This window comes from Pseudophryne corroboree, chromosome 1 (genome assembly GCF_028390025.1).
Source record: "Pseudophryne corroboree isolate aPseCor3 chromosome 1, aPseCor3.hap2, whole genome shotgun sequence".
NCBI lineage: Eukaryota > Metazoa > Chordata > Amphibia > Anura > Myobatrachidae > Pseudophryne > Pseudophryne corroboree.
In genome coordinates, this window is record NC_086444.1 from 1,031,693,279 (window position 1) to 1,031,715,356 (window position 22,078).

Sequence of the window (22,078 nt, forward strand, 5' to 3'; positions counted from 1 at the left end):
AGGAGAAATAGATTTACCGGTAGGTTTAAAATCTTATTTTCTCTTACGTCCTAGAGGATGCTGGGGACTCCGTAAGGACCATGGGGTTTATACCAAAGCATCCAATCGGGCGGGAGAGTGTGTACGACTCTGCAGCACCGACTGAGCAAACGCTAGGTCCTCATCAGCCAGGGTATCAAACTTGTAGAATTTAGCAAAAGTGTTTGACCCCGACCAAGTCGCCGCTCGGCAAAGTTGTAATGCAGAGACGCCTCGGGCAGCCGCCCAAGAAGAGCCCACCTTCCTAGTGGAATGGGCCTTAACCGAATTTGGTACCGGCAATCCAGCCGTAGAGTGAGCCTGCTGAATCGTATTACAGATCCAGCGAGCAATAGTCTGCTTCGAAGCAGGTGCGCCAATCTTACTGGCCGCATACAGGACAAACAGGGCCTCTGTTTTCCTAATTCTAGCCGTCCTGGCTACATAAATTTTTAAGGCCCTGACTACGTCCACGGAGCTGGAATCCTCCAGGTCACTTTAGCCACAGGCACCACAATAGGTTGATTCACATGGAATGAAGAAACCACCTTAGGCAAAAATTGCGGACGTGTCCTCAATTCAGCTCGATCCACATGAAAAATCAAGTAGGGGCTTTTGTGTGACAAAGCCGCCAATTCTGATACTCGCCTTGCCGATGCCAAGGCCAACAACATGACCACCTTCCAAGTAAGAAATTTCAACTCAACCTTGTTAAGCGGTTCAAACCAGTGTGATTTTAGAAACTGCAACACCACGTTGAGGTCCCATGGTGCCACTGGAGGCACAAAAGGGGGCTGGATGTGCAGCACTCCCTTCACAAACGTCTGGACTTCTGGAAGAGAAGCCAATTCCTTCTGAAAGAAAATCGAGAGGGCCGAAATCTGAACCTTAACAGAGCCTAATTTCAGGCCCATATCCACTCCTGTTTGTAGGAAGTGGAGAAAACGACCCAGATGAAAATCTTCCGTAGGTGCATTCTTGGTCTCACACCAAGACACATACTTTCGCCAGATACGGTGATAATGCTTAACCGTCACCTCCTTCCTAGCCTTTATTAAAGTAGGGATGACCTCTTCCGGAATCCCCTTTTTTGCTAGGATTCGGCGTTCAACCACCATGCCGTCAAACGTAACCGCGGTAAGTCTTGAAATACACAGGGCCCCTGTTGCAACAGGTCTTCCCTCAGCGGAAGAGGCCAGGGATCTCTTGTGAGCATCTCTTGTAGATCAGAGTACCAGGCCCTTCGAGGCCAGTCTGGGACAACGAGTATCGTCTGTACTCTTCTTCGTCTTATGATCCTCAACACTTTTGTATTGAGAGGAAGAGGAGGAAACACGTAGACCAATTTGAACACCCACGGTGTTATCAGAGCGTCTACTGCTACTGCCTGAGGGTCCCGAGACCTGGCACAATACCTCCGATGTTTTTTGTTGAGGCGTGACGCCATCATGTCTATTTGAGGAGTTCCCCAAAGACGTATTATGTCTGCAAAGACTTCTTGATGAAGTCCCCACTCTCCTGGATGGAGATCGTGTCTGCTGAGGAAGTCTGCTTCCCAGTTGTCCACTCCCGGAATGAAGACAGCCGACAGAGCGCTCACGTGATTTTCCGCCCAGCGAAGAATCCTGGTGGCTTCCGCCATCGCGACTCTGCTTCTTGTCCCGCCTTGGCGATTCACATGAGCCACTGCTGTGACATTGTCTGACTGAATCAGAACCGGTAGGTTTCGAAGAAGACTCTCCGCTTGTCGAAGGCCGTTGTATATGGCCCTGAGTTCCAACACATTGATGTGTAGACATGACTCTTGGTCTGACCAAAGTCCCTGAAAATTTCTTCCTTGTGTGACTGCTCCCCATCCTCGGAGGCTCGCGTCCGTGGTAACCAAGATCCAATCCTGAATTCCGAATCTGCGACCCTCCAGTAGGTGAGCACTCTGCAACCACCACAGGAGAGACACCCTGGCCCCTGGGGCCAGAGTAGTTTTTCGATGTAAGTGTAGATGGGACCCGGACCACTTGTCCAGAAGGTCCCATTGAAAAGTCCTTGCATGGAACCTTCCGAATGGAATGGCCTCGTAGGCCGCCACCATCTTTCCCAGAACTCGAGTGCACTGGTGAACAGACACCCTTTTCGGTTTCAGCAGGTCTCTGACCATGTTCTGGATGTCCTGGGCTTTCTCCATTGGAAGGAAGACCTTCATTTGTTCCGTATCCAGTATCATACCTAGGAACGGTAGTCGAGTTGTCGGAATCAACTGTGACTTCGGTAGATTTAGAATCCAACCGTGTTGCTGGAGCACTCTCAGAGAGCGCCACACTGCTCAGCAATTTCTCCCTTGATCTCGCTTTTATCAGGAGATCGTCCAAGTATGGGATAATTGTGACTCCATGCTTGCGCAGGACCACCATCATTTCCGCCATTATCTTGGTGAAAATCCTCGGGGCCGTGGAAAGTCCAAACGGCAACGCCTGAAATTGGTAATGACAATCCTGTACAGCGAATCTCAGGAATTCTTGATGGGGGGGGATATATGGGGATACGAAGGTACGCATCCTTTATGTCCAGAGACACCATAAACTCCCCCTCCTCCATATTGGCTATTATCGCTCTGAGCGATTCCATTTTGAATTTGAATCTTTTTATGTACACGTTTAGGGATTTCAGATTCAAGATAGGTCTGACCGAACCGTCCGGTTTCGGGACCACAAAGAGGGTTGAGTAGTAACCTCTTCCCTGCTGGTTCATGGGAACCCTGATTATCACTTGCTGTATACACAGCGTTTGAATTGCAGCTAACACTACATCCCGTTCAGACGTGGAAACTGGTAGGGCCGACTTGAAAAATCGGCGCGGGGGCACCTCTTCGAATTCCAGTTTGTAACCCTGGGAAACTATTTCTAACACCCAGGGATTCAGGTCTGAGCTGACCCAGACCTGGCTGAAAAGTCGAAGACGTGCGCCCACCGGTGCGGACTCCCTCAGGGGAGTCCCGGCGTCATGCTGTGGGTTTTGGAGTAGCCGGGGAGGACTTTTGTTCCTGGGCGCCTGCCGAAGCAGGTGCTCTTTTGCCTCTGCCCTTATCTCTGGCAAGGAAGGAGGATCCCCGACCTCTTCTGGACTTGTGCGACCGAAAGGACTGCATCTGATAGGGTGGCATTTTCTTTTGCTGTTGGGGAATATATGGTAAAAAATTTGATTTACCTGCTGTAGCTGTGGAAACCAGGTCCGTCAGCCCATCCCCAAACAATACATCACCCTTATAGGTTAGTACTTCCATATGCTTTTTGGAATCCGCATCACCCGTCCATTGGCGAGTCCATAAGGATCGTCTCGCTGAGATCGACATGGCATTGGCCCTAGAAGCCAGCAATCCAATGTCTCTTTGAGCATCCCTCATAAATAAGACTGGGTCTTTTATATGGGCTAGCGTTAAGAATATAGTATCCTTATCCATATTTTCAAAATTAGCTGTCAGCTCATCTGCCCAAGCTGCAACTGCGCTACACACCCATGCCGACGCAATCGTCGGTCGTAGTACAGCACCCGTATGAGAATAAATACCCTTTAAGGTAGCTTTTTTTTTGCCTGCGATCTGCAGGGTCCTTAAGGGCAGCTGTGTCAGGAGACGGAAGCGCCACCTTCTTGGACAAGCGCGTCAGGGCCTTGTCCACAGTGGGAGGTGATTCCCAAATCTCCCTGTCCTGTTTAGGGAAGGGGTATGCCATATAAATTCTTTTGGGGATCTGCGGCCTCTTCTCCGGAGTCTCCCAAGCTTTTATAAAGAATTCATTTAATTCATGAGATGTGGGAAAATTAATAATCTGTTTCTTTTCCTTAAACATGTGTACCCTTGTGTCGGGAACCGAGGGTTCATCCTCAATATGCAAGACATCCCTAATAGCCACAATCATACACTGAATGGTTTTAGTCCCCCTAGGGTGCAATTTTACTTCGTCATAGTCGACACTGGAATCAGAGTCCGTGTCGGTAGTAGTGTCTTGTGTTAAGGGACGCTTTTGAGACCCCGACGGGCCCTGTGAATCGGTCCAATCCGAGGAGTGACCCCCTGATGTTCCCCTTAATTCAGCCTTATCAAGCCTTTCATGTAAAGATGTCACACTTGCATTTAACCTATGCCACATGCTCATCCAATCCTGAGTCGGCACCAGCGACGGGGACACACCACTCATTTGCTCCACCTCCTCCCTGGAGAAGCCTTCCGCTTCAGACATGTCGACACACACTTACCGACACCTCACACACACACACAGGGGGTTACCTATAAGGGGACAAAACCCCAACCAGGCCCTTAGGGGAGACAGAGAGAGAGAGAGAGAGAGAGAGAGAATGCCAGCACACACCCAGCGCCCAAACACTGGAATATATGACCAGATAGCGCTTTTATATATTTATAATGTTAATCTCCACTCACTGCGTCGCCAATGTGCCCCCCTCCTCTTTTTTCCAGCCTGTGAAGCTCAGCAGGGGAGAGAACAGGGAGCCAGCGTTTTCTCATGCAGCCTCTGTGGAGAAAATGGCGCTGGTTAGTGCCGAGGATCAAGCCCCGCCCACCCGGCGGCGGGCTTCGGTCCCCTCATGATATTGTAAGAAAATGGCGGGGGTCCGTGGATTTACTGTCCCACAGCCTAATCCAACATATTTATGCCCAAATTGAGGTTTATTGCTGCCCAGGGCGCCCCCCCCCTGCACCCTACAGTGCCTCTTGTGTGTGTGTGACTGGGAGCAATGGATGTCTTCTGCCGCCTGAAGTCTTTTCCTCAATACTCACCCGGCTTCTATCTTCGGCATCTGTGAGGAGGACGGCGGCGCGGCTCCGGGACGAACCCCAGGTGAGACCTGTGTTCCGACTCCCTCTGGAGCTAATGGTGTCCAGTAGCCTAGAAGCAGTGCCCAACCTTACAAGCCAGCTCTGCTTCTCTCTCCTCAGTCCCACGATGCAGGGAGCCTGTTGCCAACAGGACTCCCTGAAAATAAAAAAACCTAACAAAATTCTTTAAAACAGCAAACTCTTGAGCTCACTGCTTTGTACCCTTTCTCCTCTGGGCACAGAATCTAACGGAGGTCTGGAGGAGGGGCAAAGAGGGAGGAGCCAGTGCACACCAATAGTCAAAGTTCTTTTAGGTGCCCTATCTCCTGCGGAGCCCGTCTATACCCCATGGTCCTTACAGAGTCCCCAGCATCCTCTAGGACGTAAGAGAAAATAAGAACTTACTTACCGATAATTCTATTTCTCATAGTCCGTAGTGGATGCTGGGAACTCCGAAAGGACCATGGGGAATAGCGGCTCCGCAGGAGACTGGGCACAAAAGTAAAAGCTTTAGGACTACCTGGTGTGCACTGGCTCCTCCCCCCATGACCCTCCTCCAAGCCTCAGTTAGGATACTGTGCCCGGACGAGCGTACACAATAAGGAAGGATTTTGAATCCCGGGTAAGACTCATACCAGCCACACCAATCACACCGTACAACTTGTGATCTGAACCCAGTTAACAGCATGATAACAGAGGAGCCTCTGAAAAGATGGCTCACAACAATAATAACCCGATTTTTGTAACAATAACTATGTACAAGTATTGCAGACAATCCGCACTTGGGATGGGCGCCCAGCATCCACTACGGACTATGAGAAATAGAATTATCGGTAAGTAAATTCTTATTTTCTCTGACGTCCTAGTGGATGCTGGGAACTCCGAAAGGACCATGGGGATTATACCAAAGCTCCCAAACGGGCGGGAGAGTGCGGATGACTCTGCAGCACCGAATGAGAGAACTCCAGGTCCTCCTCAGCCAGGGTATCAAATTTGTAGAATTTAGCAAACGTGTTTGCCCCTGACCAAGTAGCTGCTCGGCAAAGTTGTAAAGCCGAGACCCCTCGGGCAGCCGCCCAAGATGAGCCCACTTTCCGTGTGGAATGGGCTTTTACAGATTTTGGCTGTGGCAGGCCTGCCACAGAATGTGCAAGCTGAATTGTACTACAAATCCAACGAGCAATAGTCTGCTTAGAAGCAGGAGCACCCAGCTTGTTGGGTGCATACAGGATAAACAGCGAGTCAGATTTTCTGACTCCAGCCGTCCTGGAAACATATTTTCAGGGCCCTGACTACGTCCAGCAACGTGGAATCCTCCAAGTCCCTAGTAGCCGCAGGTACCACAATAGGCTGGTTTAAGTGAAACGCTGAAACTACCTTAGGGAGAAATTGAGGACGAGTCCTCAATTCTGCCCTGTCCATATGAAAAATTAGGTAAGGGCTTTTATAGGATAAAGCCGCCAATTCTGGGACACGCCTGGCTGAAGCCAGGGCTAACAGCATTACCACTTTCCATGTGAGATATTTTAAGTCCACAGTGGTGAGTGGTTCAAACCAATGTGATTTTAAGAACCCCAAAACTATATTGAGATCCCAAGGTGCCACTGGAGGCACAAAAGGAGGCTGTATATGCAGTACCCCCTTGACAAACGTCTGAACTTCAGGAACTGAAGCTAGTTCTTTTTGGAAGAATATCGACAGGGCCGAAATTTGAACCTTAATGGACCCTAATTTTAGGCCCATAGACAGTCCTGTTTGCAGGAAATGCAGGAAACGACCCAGTTGAAATTCCTCGGTAGGGGCCTTCCTGGCCTCACACCACGCAACATATTTACGCCAAATACGGTGATAATGTTGCACAGTTACATCCTTCCTGGCTTTGATCAGGGTAGGGATGACTTCATCCGGAATGCCTTTTTCCTTCAGGATCCGGCGTTCAACCGCCATGCCGTCAAACGCAGCCGCGGTAAGTCTTGGAACAGACAGGGTCCCTGCTGGAGCAGGTCCTTTCTTAGAGGTAGAGGCCACGGGTCCTCCGTGAGCATCTCTTGAAGTTCCGGGTACCAAGTCCTTCTTGGCCAATCCGGAGCCACGAGTATAGTCCTTACTCCTCTCCTTCTTATGATTCTCAGTACCTTGGGTATGAGAGGCAGAGGAGGGAACACATACACTGACTGGTACACCCACGGTGTTACCAGAGCGTCCACAGCTATTGCCTGAGGGTCCCTTGACCTGGCGCAATATCTGTCCAGTTTTTTGTTGAGGCGGGATGCCATCATGTCCACCTTTGGTTTTTCCCAACGGTTCACAATCATGTGGAAGACTTCTGGGTGAAGTCCCCACTCCCTCGGGTGGAGGTCGTGTCTGCTGAGGAAGTCTGCTTCCCAGTTGTCCACTCCCGGAATGAACACTGCTGACAGTGCTATCACATGATTTTCCGCCCAGCGAAGAATCCTTGCAACTTCCGTCATTGCCCTCCTGCTTCTTGTGCCGCCCTGTCTGTTTACGTGGGCGACTGCCGTGATGTTGTCCGACTGGATCAACACCGGCTGACCCTGAAGCAGAGGCCTTGCCTGACTTAGGGCATTGTAAATGGCCCTTAGTTCCAGGATATTTATGTGAAGTGACGTTTCCATGCTTGACCACAAGCCCTGGAAATTTCTTCCCTGTGTGACTGCTCCCCAGCCTCTCAGGCTGGCATCCGTGGTCACCAGGACCCAGTCCTGAATGCCGAATCTGCGGCCCTCTAGAAGATGAGCACTCTGCAACCACCACAGAAGAGACACCCTTGTCCTTGGAGACAGGGTTATCCGCTGATGCATTTGAAGATGCGATCCGGACCATTTGTCCAGCAGATCCCACTGAAAAGTTCTTGCGTGGAATCTGCCGAATGGAATCGCTTCGTAAGAAGCCACCATTTTTCCCAGGACCCTTGTGCATTGATGCACTGACACTTTGCCTGGTTTTAGGAGGTTCCTGACTAGGTCGGATAACTCCCTGGCTTTCTCCTCCGGGAGAAACACCTTTTTCTGGACTGTGTCCAGAATCATCCCTAGGAACAGCAGACGTGTCGTCGGAATCAGCTGCGATTTTGGAATATTTAGAATCCACCCGTGCTGTCGTAGTACTACTTGAGATAGTGCTACTCCGACCTCTAACTGTTCTCTGGACCTTGCCCTTATCAGGAGATCGTCCAAGTAAGGGATAATTAAGACGCCTTTTCTTCGAAGAAGAATCATCATTTCGGCCATTACCTTGGTAAAGACCCGGGGTGCCGTGGACAATCCAAACGGCAGCGTCTGAAACTGATAGTGACAGTTCTGTACCACAAACCTGAGGTACCCTTGGTGAGAAGGGCAAATTGGGACATGGAGGTACGCATCCTTGATGTCCAGAGACACCATATAGTCCCCTTCTTCCAGGTTCGCTATCACTGCTCTGAGTGACTCCATCTTGAATTTGAACCTTTGTATGTAAGTGTTCAAGGATTTCAGATTTAAAATAGGTCTCACCGAGCCGTCCGGCTTCGGTACCACAAACAGCGTGGAATAATACCCCTTTCCCTGTTGTAGGAGGGGTACCTTGATTATCACCTGCTGGGAATACAGCTTGTGAATGGCTTCCACTACCGCCTCCCTGTCGGAGGGAGACGTTGGTAAAGCAGACTTCAGGAACCGGCGAGGGGGAGACGTCTCGAATTCCAATTTGTACCCCTGAGATACTACCTGCAGGATCCAGGGGTCCACTTGCGAGTGAGCCCATTGCGCGCTGAAATTCTTGAGACGGGCCCCCACCGTGCCTGAGTCCGCTTGTAAGGCCCCAGCGTCATGCTGAGGACTTGGCAGAAGCGGGGGAGGGCTTCTGTTCCTGGGAAGAGGCTGCCTGCTGCAGTCTTTTTCCCCTTCCTCTGCCCCGGGGCAGATATGAGTGGCCTTTTGCCCGCTTGCCCTTATGGGGACGAAAGGACTGAGCCTGAAAAGACGGTGTCTTTTTCTGCTGAGAGGTGACCTGGGGTAAAAAGGTGGATTTCCCAGCCGTTGCCGTGGCCACCAGGTCCGATAGACCTACCCCAAATAACTCCTCCCCTTTATACGGCAATACTTCCATATGCCGTTTGGAATCCGCATCACCTGACCACTGTCGCGTCCATAACCCTCTTCTGGCAGAAATGGACAGCGCACTTACTCTTGATGCCAGAGTGCAAATATCCCTCTGAGCATCTCGCATATATAGAAATGCATCCTTTAAATGCTCTATAGTCAATATATACTGTCCCTGTCCAGGGTATCAATATTTTCAGTCAGGGAATCCGACCAAGCCACCCCAGCACTGCACATCCAGGCTGAGGCGATTGCTGGTCGCAGTATAATACCAGTATGTGTGTATATACTTTTCAGGATATTTTCCAGCTTCCTATCAGCTGGTTCCTTGAGGGCGGCCGTATCAGGAGACGGTAACGCCACTTGTTTTGATAAGCGTGTGAGCACCTTATCTACCCTAGGGGGTGTTTCCCAACGCGCCCTAACCTCTGGCGGGAAAGGGTATAATGCCAATAATTTTTTAGAAATTAGCAGTTTTTTATCGGGGGAAACCCACGCTTCATCACACACCTCATTTAATTCATCTGATTCAGGAAAAACTACGGGTAGTTTTTTCACACACCACATAATACCCTTTTTTGTGGTACTTGTAGTATCAGAAATGTTCAAAACCTCCTTCATTGCCGTGATCATGTAACGTGTGGCCCTACTGGAAAATACGTTTGTTTCCTCACCGTCGACACTGGAGTCAGTGTCCGTGTCTGTGTCTGTGTCGACCATCTGAGGTAACGGGCGCTTTAGAGCCCCTGACGGTGTTTGAGACGCCTGTACAGGTAATAACTGATTTGCCGGCTGTCTCATGTCGTCAACAGTCTTTTGTAAAGTGCTGACACTATCACGTAATTCCTTCCATAAGACCATCCAGTCAGGTGTCGACTCCCTAGGGGGTGACATCACTATTACCGGCAATTGCTCCGCCTCCATACCATTTTCCTCCTCATACATGTCGACACAACGTACCGACACACAGCACACACACAGGGAATGCTCTGATAGAGGACAGGACCCCACTAGCCCTTTGGGGAGACAGAGGGAGAGTTTGCCAGCACACACCAGAGCGCTATATATATATATATATATACAGGGATAACCTTATATAAGTGTTTTTCCCTTATATAGCTGCTGTATAGATTTATCTGCCAAATTAGTGCCCCCCCTCTCTTGTTTTACCCTGTTTCTGTAGTGCAGGACTGCAGGGGAGAGTCAGGGAGCTTCCCTCCAACGGAGCTGTGAGGGAAAATGGCGCCAGTGTGCTGAGGAGATAGGCTCCGCCCCCTTCTCGGCGGCCTTTCTCCCGCTTTTTTAAGGAAAAATTGGCAGGGGTTAAATGCATCCATATAGCCCAGGAGCTATATGTGATGTATTTTTTGCCATCTAAGGTGTTTTTATTGCGTCTCAGGGCGCCCCCCCCCCCCAGCGCCCTGCACCCTCAGTGACCGGAGTGTGAAGTGTGCCGAGAGCAATGGTGCACAGCTGCGGTGCTGTGCGCTACCTTATTGAAGACAGGACGTCTTCTGCCGCCGATTTTCCGGACCTCTTCAGTCTTCTGGCTCTGTAAGGGGGCCGGCGGCGCGGCTCTGGGACCCATCCATGGCTGGGCCTGTGATCGTCCCTCTGGAGCTAATGTCCAGTAGCCTAAGAAGCCCAATCCACTCTGCACGCAGGTGAGTTCGCTTCTTCTCCCCTTAGTCCCTCGGTGCAGTGAACCTGTTGCCAGCAGGATTCACTGAAAATAAAAAACCTATACTTAAACTTTTTCACTAAGCAGCTCAGGAGAGCCACCTAGTGTGCACCCTTCTCGTTCGGGCACAAAAATCTAACTGGGGCTTGGAGGAGGGTCATGGGGGGAGGAGCCAGTGCACACCAGGTAGTCCTAAAGCTTTTACTTTTGTGCCCAGTCTCCTGCGGAGCCGCTATTCCCCATGGTCCTTTCGGAGTTCCCAGCATCCACTAGGACGTCAGAGAAATAATATTTACTATCTCTGTCAGGATAACGTTTGCATTAAATCTTTTTCCAGAATCAGTCTTAAGGTGCATACACACACGGTGAGATTCGGGCTAACCCCAGATTCTCACTATGCGTCAGGGGCTATGTCGGTATCACAAGCACATAATGACTGCTTGCGATACTGACTATGTGCGATTTTGGCTAAGTGACAATTTTGACTATCTTTTCTACGAGATAGTCAAAATTGTCTTGCCTGCACAGTCTATCTAGGCTTGCGATTCAAACCGCGCGGGACCGCGCATCGACATCGCATCGTGGTCGCAAGGTTACTTTAACTTGTGATCTGCTCTAACTTTTCTTACGATTTTGACTATATAGTCAAATTCGTAAGAAAATATCTCACGGTGTATACACATGGTCAGATTTTGACTATGCGATTTCCCTTGAACACCCCCAGAGCCCAGATTTAGACCATCTGTGCTTGAGATTTTCTCTAAGTGCCAATTTTGACTATACTTTGTACTAGATAGTACACTAGATAGTCAAGATTAACTTGCCTGCACAGTCCATCTAGCCTTGCGATGCTGACCCCGCAGGAGTGCGCATCGGGATCAAATCTGTATCGCAAGCTGCCTAACACCTTGAGATATGCACTAACTTTTCATAAGATTTTGACTATATAGATAAAATCTTACAGATTTATCTCACCGTGTGTACACACCTTTACATGCAGCACATAACAAATGGCTCTACTACTTGGAAGAATAACATACTGACTGCTCTGCAGCAGTTCCCATCATCCCACAGTCAGATTTACCTTTGCATTTTTTCTTTTCATCTCTTGCAGTTTGTGTCCGTCTTTTATCTGCAGGAAATATAGAAATCATTGGCTCACAAGGGTGAAAGCTTGAGGAACAACATACCTCCTTCCAATTAACAGAAATACATTTGCTTTAGCATTTAATAAAAAATAAATAAAAAAAATCACCATGAATTTTTTTTCTGAACACTAAAATAAAAATAGGATTTTAACACCTACCGGTAAATCCTTTTCTTGTAGTCCATAAGGGATATTGGGGCAATCTAGTACGATGGGGTTAAGACGGGGTCCAAAGGAGTCAGTGCACTTTACATTTCTTCAACTGGATGTGTTGGCTCCTCCCCTCTATGTCTCCTCACACAGGCAGTTATTGGTAAAAACATGCCCGAAGGAGAAAGGACATATATGAGAGAAGTAACATGATAACAGAAAAGGTGCTGAGAGTTACACACCACTAACATACAACAACTAGCAACGGTTGGTAACAACAACAGCTGAACAGGTAACTATAGAACAAGAACCTGCAGAAAAGTCCACGCACTGAGGCGGGTGCCCAATATTCCTTATGGACTGCGAGAAAATAAGAATTTACTCACCGGTAATTCTATTTCTCGTAGTCGGTAGTGGATGCTGGGAACTCCGTAAGGACCATGGGGAATAGACGGGCTCCGCAGGAGACTGGGCACTCTTAAAAGAAAGATTAGGTACTATATCTGGTGTGCACTAGCTCCTCCCACTATGCCCCTCCTCCAGACCTCAGTTAGGGAAACTGTGCCCGGAAGAGCTGACATTACTAGGAAAGGATTTGGAATCCAGGGTAAGACTCATACCAGCCACACCAATCACACTGTACAACTCGTGATAACCATACCCAGTTAACAGTATAAACAACAACTGAGCCTCAGTAACAGATGGCTCATAACAATAACCCTTTAGTTAAGCAATATCTATATACATGTATTGCAGAGAGTCCGCACTTGGGACGGGCGCCCAGCATCCACTACAGACTACGAGAAATAGAATTACCGGTGAGTAAATTCTTATTTTCTCTGACGTCCTAGTGGATGCTGGGAACTCCGTAAGGACCATGGGGATTATACCAGAGCTCCCAAACGGGCGGGAGAGTGCGGATGACTCTGCAGCACCGAATGAGCAAAGGCAAGGTCCTCCTCAGCCAGGGTATCAAACTTGTAGAACTTAGCAAATGTGTTTGAACCCGACCAAGTAGCAGCTCGGCAAAGCTGTAAAGCCGAGACCCCTCGGGCAGCCGCCCAAGAAAAGCCCACCTTCCTTGTGGAATGGGCTTTTACTGATTTAGGATGCGGCAATCCTGCCGCAGAATGAGCTTGCTGAATCGTGTTACAGATCCAGCGCGCAATAGTTTGCTTTGAAGCAGGAGCACCCAGCTTGTTGGGCGCATGCAGGATAAACAACGAGTCAGTTTTCCTGACTCCAGCCGTCCTGGCTACATAGATTTTCAAAGCTCTGACTACATCTAGTAACTTGGAGTCCTCCAAGTCCCTAGTAGCCGCAGGCACCACAATAGGTTGGTTCAAATGAAACGCTGATACCACCTTAGGGAGAAATTAGGGACGAGTCCTCAATTCTGCCCTGTCCATATGGAAGATCAGATAAGGGCTTTTACACGACAAAGCCGCCAATTCTGACACACGCCTAGCCGAAGCTAAGGCCAATAGCATGACCACTTTCCACGTGAGATATTTTAGCTCCACGGTCTTAAGTGACTCAAACCAGTGGGATTTCAGGAAATCCAACACAACGTTAAGATCCCAAGGTGCCACTGGAGGCATAAAAGGGGGCTGAATATGCAGCACTCCCTTAACAAACGTCTGAACTTCAGGCAGTGAAGCCAGTTCTTTTTGAAAGAAAATAGATAGGGCCGAAATTTGGACCTTTATGGATCCTAATTTTAGGCCCATAGTCACTCCTGACTGTAGGAAGTGCAGGAATCGACCCAGCTGGAATTCCTCTGTAGGGGCCTTCCTGGCCTCACACCAAGCAACATATTTTCGCCATACACAGTGATAATGTTGTGCTGTCACGTCTTTCCTAGCCTTTATCAGCGTAGGAATCACTTCATCTGGAATGCCCTTTTCCGTTAGGATCCGGTGTTCAACCGCCATGCCGTCAAACGCAGCCGCGGTAAGTCTTGGAACAGACAGGGCCCCTGCTGTAACAGGTCCTGTCTGAGAGGCAGAGGCCATGGGTCCTCTGAGATCATTTCTTGTAGTTCCGGGTACCAAGTTCTTTTTGGCCAATCCGGAACGATGAGTATAGTTCTTACTCCTCTCTTTCTTACAATCCTCAGTACCTTGGGTATGAGAGGAAGAGGAGGGAACACATAAACCGACTGGTACACCCACGGTGTAACTAGTGCGTCCACAGCTAGCGCCTGAGGGTCTCTTGACCTGGCGCAATATTTTTTAGCTTTTTGTTGAGGCGGGACGCCATCATGTCTACCTGTGGCCGTTCCCAACGATTTACAATCAGCGTGAAGACTTCTGGATGAAGTCCCCACTCTCCCGGGTGGAGGTCGTGCCTGCTGAGGAAGTCTGCTTCCCAGTTGTCCACTCCCGGAATGAACACTGCTGACAGTGCTAGCACGTGATTCTCCGCCCATCGAAGAATCCTTGTGGCTTCTGCCATCGCCATCCTGCTTCTTGTGCCGCCCTGTCGGTTTACATGGGCGACCGCCGTGATGTTGTCTGACTGAATCAGCACCGGTTGGTTTTGAAGCAGGGGTTCTGCTTGACTCAGGGCGTTGCAAATGGCCCTTAGTTCCAGAATATTTATGTGAAGGGAAGTCTCCTGACTTGACCGCTGTCCCTGGAAGTTCCTTCCCTGAGTGACTGCCCCCCATCCTCGGAGGCTTGCGTCCGTGGTCACCAGGATCCAGCCCTGTATGCCGTATCTGCGGCCCTCGAGAAGATGAGCACTCTGCAGCCACCACAGCAGAGACACCCTGGCCCTTGGGGACAGGGTGATCAACCGATGCATCTGAAGATGCGATCCCCGCCATTTGTCTAACAGATCCCACTGAAAGATCCTTGCATGGAACCTGCCGAAGGGAATTGCTTCGTAAGAAGCCACCATCTTTCCCAGGACTCGCGTGCAGTGATGCACCGACACCTGTTTTGGTTTCAGGAGGTCCCTGACCAGCGATGACAATTCCTGGGCCTTCTCCACCGGGAGAAACACCTTCTTCTGTTCTGTGTCCAGAATCATGCCCAGGAAGAGCAGACGCATCGCAGGAATCAGCTGCGACTTTGGGATATTCAGAATCCAGCCGTGCTGTTGCAACACTTCCCGAGAAAGTGCCACGCTGACTAACAACTGCTCTCTGGAACTGCTCTCTGGACCTCGCCTTTATAAGGAGATCGTCCAAGTACGGGATAATTATAACTCCCTTCTTCCGAAGGAGTATCATCATTTCGGCCATTACCTTGGTAAATACCCTCGGTGCCGTGGACAGACCAAACGGCAACGTCTGGAATTGGTAATGACAGTCCTGTACCACAAACCTGAGGTACTCCTGGTGAGGTGGGTAAATGGGGACATGCAGATAAGCGTCCTTGATGTCCAGCGACACCATAAAATCCCCCTCTTCCAGGCTTGCAATAACTGCCCTGAGCGATACCATTTTGAACTTGAACTTCCTTACGTAAGTGTTCAAGGATTTTAAATTTAGAATGGGTCTCACCGAACCGTTCGGTTTCGGTACCACAAACATTGTGGAATAGTAACCCCGTCCCTGTTGAAGGAGGGGAACCTTGATAATCACCTGCTGAAGGTACAGCTTGTGAATAGCCGCCAGCACTACCTCCCTTTCCCTGGGAGCCGCTGGCAATGCTGATTTGAGGTAACGGCGAGGGGGAGTCGCCTCGAACTCCAGCTTGTATCCCTGAGATACCACTTGTAGAACCCAGAGATCCACCTGTGAGCGAACCCACTGGTCGCTGAAGTTCCGGAGACGCGCCCCCACCGCACCCGGCTCCACCTGTGGAGCCCCAGCGTCATGCGGTGGACTTAGTGGAAGCAGGGGAGGATTTTTGTTCCTGGGAACTGGCTGTCTGGTGCAGCTTTTTTCGTCTACCCCTGCCTCTGGGCAGAAAGGATGCGCCTCTGACTCGCTTGCCTTTCTGAGGCCGAAAGGACTGTACTTGATAATACGGTGCTTTCTTAGGCTGTGAGGGAACCTGAGGTAAAAAAGTCGACTTCCCAGCTGTTGCTGTGGATACGAGGTCCGAGAGACCGTCCCCAAACAATTCCTCACCCTTATAAGGCAAAACCTCCATGTGCCTTTTAGAATCAGCATCACCTGCCCACTGCCGAGTCCATAATACTCTCCTGGCAGAAATGGACATTGCATTAATTCTAGATGCCAGCCGGCAAATGTCCCTCTGTGCATCCCTCATATACAAGACGACGTCCTTTATATGCTCTATGGTTAGCAATATAGCATCCCTGTCAAGGGTATCAATGTTGTCTGACAGGGTATCAGACCATGCTGCTGCAGCACTACACATCCATGCTGAGGCAATAGCAGGTCTCAGTATAGTACCCGAGTGTGTATAAACAGACTTCAGGATAGCCTCCTGCTTCCTATCTACAGGCTCCTTTAGGGCGGCCGTATCCTGAGACGGCAGTGCCACCCTTTTAGATAATCGTGTGAGCGCCTTGTCCACCCTAGGGGATGGCTCCCAGCGTAACCTATCCGTTGGCGGGAAAGGGTACGCCATCAGTAACCTCTTAGAAACCACTAGTTTCTTATCAGGGGAACACCACGCTTCCTCACACAATTCATTTAATTCATCAGATGGGGGAAAAGTCACTGGCTGCTTTTTCTCCCCAAACATAATACCCTTTTTAGTGGTAACTGGGTTAATGTCAGAAATGTGCAACACATTTTTCATTGCCGTAATCATGCATCGGATGGCCCTTGTGGACTGTACATTTGTCTCATCCTCGTCTACACTGGAGTCAGACTCCGTGTCGACATCTGTGTCTGCCATCTGAGCTAGCGGGCGTTTTTGAGCCCCTGATGGTCCCTGAGACGCCTGGGCAGGCGCGGGCTGAGATGCCGGCTGTCCCAAGGCTGTTAAGTCATCGAACCTTTTATGTAAAGAGTTGACACTGTCGGTTAATACCTTCCACATATCCATCCACTCTGGTGTCGGCCCCGTAGGGGGCGACATCACACTTATCGGCTCCTGCTCCGCCTCCACGTAGCCCTCCTCATCAAACACGCATTGTCGACACAGCCGTACCGACACACCGCACGCACACAGGGAATGCTCTGACTGAGGACAGGACCCCACAAAGTCCTTTGGGGAGACAGAGAGAGAGTATGCCAGCACACACCACAGCGCTATATAACACAGGGATTTCCACTATACTGTGATTTTTCCCAATAGCTGCTAATACACAAATTGCACCTAAATTTATGTGCCCCCCCTCTCTTTTTTACCCTCGTCGTACTGGATACTGCAGGGGAGAGCCTGGGGAGCGTCCTTCCAGCGGAGCTGTGAAGAGAAAATGGCGCTGGTTGTGCTGAGGAAGATAGCCCCGCCCCCTCAGCGGCGGGCTTCTCCCGCTTATTATGTTAATGGCGGGGGGTTTTGCACATATACAGTGTTATACACTGTATTATGTGCTAATTTATGCAAAAAGGTAAACTAATTCCTGCCCAGGGCGCCCCCCCCCGCCACCCAACAGTGACCGGAGTGTGTGGTGTGCTATGGGAGCAATGGCGCATAGCTGCAGTGCTGTGCGCTACCTTAATGAAGACAGGAGTCTTCAGCCGCCGTTTTTCATCTTTATCTTCCGTCTTCTGGCTCTGCAAGGGGGACGGCGGCGCGGCTCCGGGAACGGACGATCGAGGTCGGGCCCTGTGTTCGATCCCTCTGGAGCTAATGGTGTCCAGTAGCCTTAGAAGCACAAGCTAGCTGCAAGCAGGTAGGTTTGCTTCTCTCCCCTCAGTCCCTCGTAGCAGTGAGTCTGTTGCCAGCAGATCTCACTGAAAATAAAAAACCTAACAAATACTTTTTCTAGTGAACTCAGGAGAGCCCACTAGGTGCATCCAGCTCTGGCCGGGCACAGATTCTAACTGAGGTCTGGAGGAGGGGCATAAAGGGAGGAGCCAGTGCACACCAGATATAGTACCTAATCTTTCTTTTAAGAGTGCCCAGTCTCCTGCGGAGCCCGTCTATTCCCCATGGTCCTTACGGAGTTCCCAGCATCCAATGGGACGTCAGAGAAAAGGATTTACCTTTAGGTATTAAAATCCTATTTTCTCTAGCATCCATAAGGGATAATGAGGGAATCAAATTTGTAGAACTTCACAAACGACCAGGTAGCAGCTCGGCATAGTTGCAAGGCAGAGACTCCACGGGCAGCCGTCCAGGAAGAGCCCACTGATCGTGTAAAGTGGGCCTTTAGAGACTTAGGAAGAGGTAAAGCTGCCGACACATAGGCCTGTTGGATAGGAAGGCTAATCCAAAAAGCAACTGACTGCTTTGAAGCAGGGCAACCCTTTTTCTGCGCATCATAGAGCACGAAAAAGGAATCCGTCTTTCTGACCAGAGCTGTGCGATTGACATAGTTCTTCGAAGCACGCACAGCATCCAATGCCTCCTGAGGAGCAGAAGCGTCAGAACTGGACGGAACCAAATAGGCTGATTCAGATGAAACGCGGAGACAACCTTCGGCAGGAACTGCTGTCTAGTCCGGAGCTCCACTCTGTCCTCGTAAAAGACCAATTACGGACTTTTACACGATAAAGCCCCCAATTCTGAAACACGTCGAGCAGAATCCAGGACCAGTAACATCACCGTCTTCCACCTGAGGTACTTGTCTTCTACAGACAGAGGTTCAAACCAAGAGGACTGTAGAAATGCCAACACTACATCCAATCCCAGGGTGCCGTAGGCAGCACAAAAGGTGGTTTTATGTGGAGCACCCCTCGCAAGAAGGTCTGAACTTCAGGCAACACTGCCAATTTCTTCTGGAAGAAAATGGAGAGGGCTGAAATCTGGACCTTAATGGAACCTAGACGTAAGCCCTTATCCACACCAGCCTGCAGGAAACGCCTCAAGTGAAATACTTCAGGCGGATACGTGCGTTCCTCGCACCAAGAGACATATCTCCTCCAGATACAATGATAGTGTTTTGATGTCACAGGTTTTCTGGCCTGAACCAGGATAGCAATAACGTTTTTGGAAAGGCCCTTGTGAGCTAGGATGTTCCACTCAACCTCCATGCCGTCAAATGAAGTCGCCGTAAGTCCGGGTAGACGAACGGTCCTTGTTGAAGAATTTCTCTTCTTAGTGGTAAAGGCCAAGGGTCTTCTTCGCGTGATCCTTGAGAGAGGCCTGAAGCAGAGCATTGTAGATCGCCCGATGTTCCAGAATGTTGATTGGAAGGAGGGCCTCGAAGGCTGACCACCTGCCCTGGAACTGCACCCCTTGGGTGACAGCTCCCCATCCCCGTAAACTTGCATCCGTCGTGAGGAGAGTCCAATCCTGAATTCCGAAACTCCGGCCTTCCAGGAGATTGGAGGACGGAAGCCACCACAGGAGGGAAATCCGGGCCTGAGGTGACAGCTGAATCATCCGGTGCATCTGGAGATGCGACCCGGACTACTTGCTCAGGAGATACAATTGAAATGTTCTGGCATTGAACCTCCCATACTGGATCACCTCGTATTAGGCAAACATTTTTCCAAGCAATCTTATGCAGAGATGGACGGACACTCGAGTAGGTCGGAGCACCATGCGGACCATCTCCTGAAGTGTTTTCGCCTTGTCCTCTGGTAGAAATACCTTCTGGGCCACAGTATCCAGCAACATCCCCACGAACAGCAGCCTCTGAGTTGGCTCCAGGTGGGACTTCTGCAAGTTGAGGATCCACCTATGGTCTGATAGAAGATGGAAGGTGCAGTCGATATGGAGCAACACAAGCTCCCTGGATCTTGCCTTTATTAGAAGATCGTCCAGATAAGGGACCACATTGAGCCCCTGGACACGGAGTTGGAACATCATCTCCGTCATCACCTTTGTGAAAACCCTCAGGGTTGTGGACAGTCCGAAGGGTAGTGCCTGGAATTGGAAGTGAATGTCCAGTAGGGCAAACCGCAGGTACGCATGATGAGGTGGCAAAATGGGAATATGGAGATAGGCGTCCTTGATATCCAAGGAGACCATAAATTCCCATTCTTCCAGGCCCGCAATCACTGCTCGCAGGGATTCAATCTTGAACACCTTCAAGTAAGGATTCAAGGATTTGAGATTCAAAATGAGTCTGACCGAACAGTCCGGTTTCAGTACCACAAACAGGTTTGAGTAAAACCCAGTGCCGCGTTGCGGTAGTGGTACTGGAACAATGACGTGGGACTGAACCAACTTTTGGATTGCCGATTGTAAAGTAACTTGCATATCCTCCAAAGTTGGTAGGCTTGATTTGAAAAATTGTTAAGGAGTAGTACTGTCGAACTCCAGCCTGTAGCACTGAGAAACGAGATCACTGACCCAGGCATTCTGGCAGGATGTCTCCCAGACGCAGCTGAAGTGACGCAGTCGAGCTACCACCTCGAGATCCCCTCAGGGTGGGTGGGCACCGTCATGCTGGGGCCTTAGTGGAAGCAGAACCGGTGGACTGTTCCTCAGAACTGGTGCTCGCAGGTTTTCTGGACTTACATCTGGTGCCTCTAGCCGCATTGGATGCACCTCTGGCCTTAGATTGAAATCTGAGAGACTGAAAAAACTGGACAGACAGCCCCGGATAGGAGCGTCTCGCCGGCGGGGCCCCAGAGGGTAGAAACGTGGATTTCCCAGTCGTAACTTTGGAAATTCAGGTATCCAAAAAGCCATTCCCTAGAAAAGGGGAGGGATTCCACACTACGTTTGGATTCTGCGTCCGCAATCCACCGACGCAACCACAAAGCCCTGCGCGCCGACACTGCCATGGCAGAAGTCCGAGCATTAATGTTCCTTATCTCCTTGAGCTAATCACAGAGGACACGGGTAGTGTCCTGAATGTGCTTTAGGAGGGTTACCATAGTAACTAAGGGCATATCCCCCCCAAGAGGCTCCCCTGAATCTGAGTGGCCCAAGAATGAATAGCATAGGTCACCCAGCAACCCGCAATGACAGGTCTTTGTGTTATACCGGCTGCTGTGTATATAGATTTTAGTGTAGTGTCTATCTTCCTATCTCCTTGATCCTTCATGGTAAAGGAGCCCGGGGCAGGCAGCACTGACTTTTTAGACAGGCGAGATATTAACACATCCACCCCAGGGGGTTCCTCACAAAATTTTCTACCTTCAGTAGCAAATGGGAAAGTGCGCAAAAACTTTTTGGACACTTGGAATTTTTTGTCTAGATTTTTCCAGGCCTGTTTGAATAAGTCATCTAACTCTGTAGAATCAGGGAAAGTGACATTAGGCATGTTTTGTACAAAATAACCAACGACTGCTGTAATGCAGCATCCTCTAGAAGGAGCTTTAACACATCCCTTACGGCCAAAATGAGGGGTTCAATACCCTGAGCAGCATCGGGATCCCCACTAATGGGGTCCAGGTCATCCACATCATCGTGTATATCATCACCTGTATCAGAGAATAGCAGGTAAACCACGCTTCTGAGGACCTGCGTGAGAGAGGGGAGGCTGTGCATCTGCCCTAGCAGCTATATCTGCAACAGCTTGTTGTAGTAGCTGAGTTTTCTGCACATTAGCAGTGAGCTGGGATGACATATCAGACATCATAGTCTTAAGATACCCTAACCAGTGGGGCTCTGGACCCTCGCCCCCAGCCCCTTCACTGATTTGTGAAGATTGACTGCATTGTTCACAGGAAATAGAGTCATTATATAAAGGAGAGAATCTATTGTGACATACACTGCACAGCTTGTGTTCACCCATATGCACACCTTGTGTTTACCCATATTCACAGTAACCTCAACATACACAGACCGTTATAATGCAAGGCTGCCCTACTGTATGTGAGAGAAGACACAGAGAGAAAACACCAGCACTCCCTGAGCTGCACTGCCCCAGTGAGGCTGTCAGCTACCTATAATAGAGTAAACACTAACAATTATTGTCCTAGATAAGATTAGGATAGTGTACACAAGCGGCTCTCCCCCTTAGCTACACCCTGTACCAGATATCCAGTGTGTCCCGCTCTGAGGTAGCTCCGCCCCCTCCTGTGGCGCCAGAGTTACATACATATATTATACTGGCAAAAGTCTCCTTTTAAGCTTAAAACATCACACAAGTGCTAGTCAAGCCCTTTTGTGCCAGTTCTACACGGGGGATCTTAGAGAGACCTCCTCGAGAGGATCCCG

General features: G+C 49.8%; 1 protein-coding gene across 3 annotated transcripts in view; it reads right to left on the minus strand.

The window, feature by feature from the left end:
• CENPU (centromere protein U) overlaps positions 1-22,078 on the minus strand; it is a 213,461-nt gene that overhangs the window by 100,141 nt on the left and 91,242 nt on the right. For all 3 annotated transcript variants that reach the window (XM_063920726.1, XM_063920727.1, XM_063920728.1), the window contains one exon: positions 11,712-11,759. In XM_063920726.1, coding sequence (XP_063776796.1) covers positions 11,712-11,759 — 48 coding nt within the window. The remainder of the gene's footprint in view (positions 1-11,711; positions 11,760-22,078) is intronic.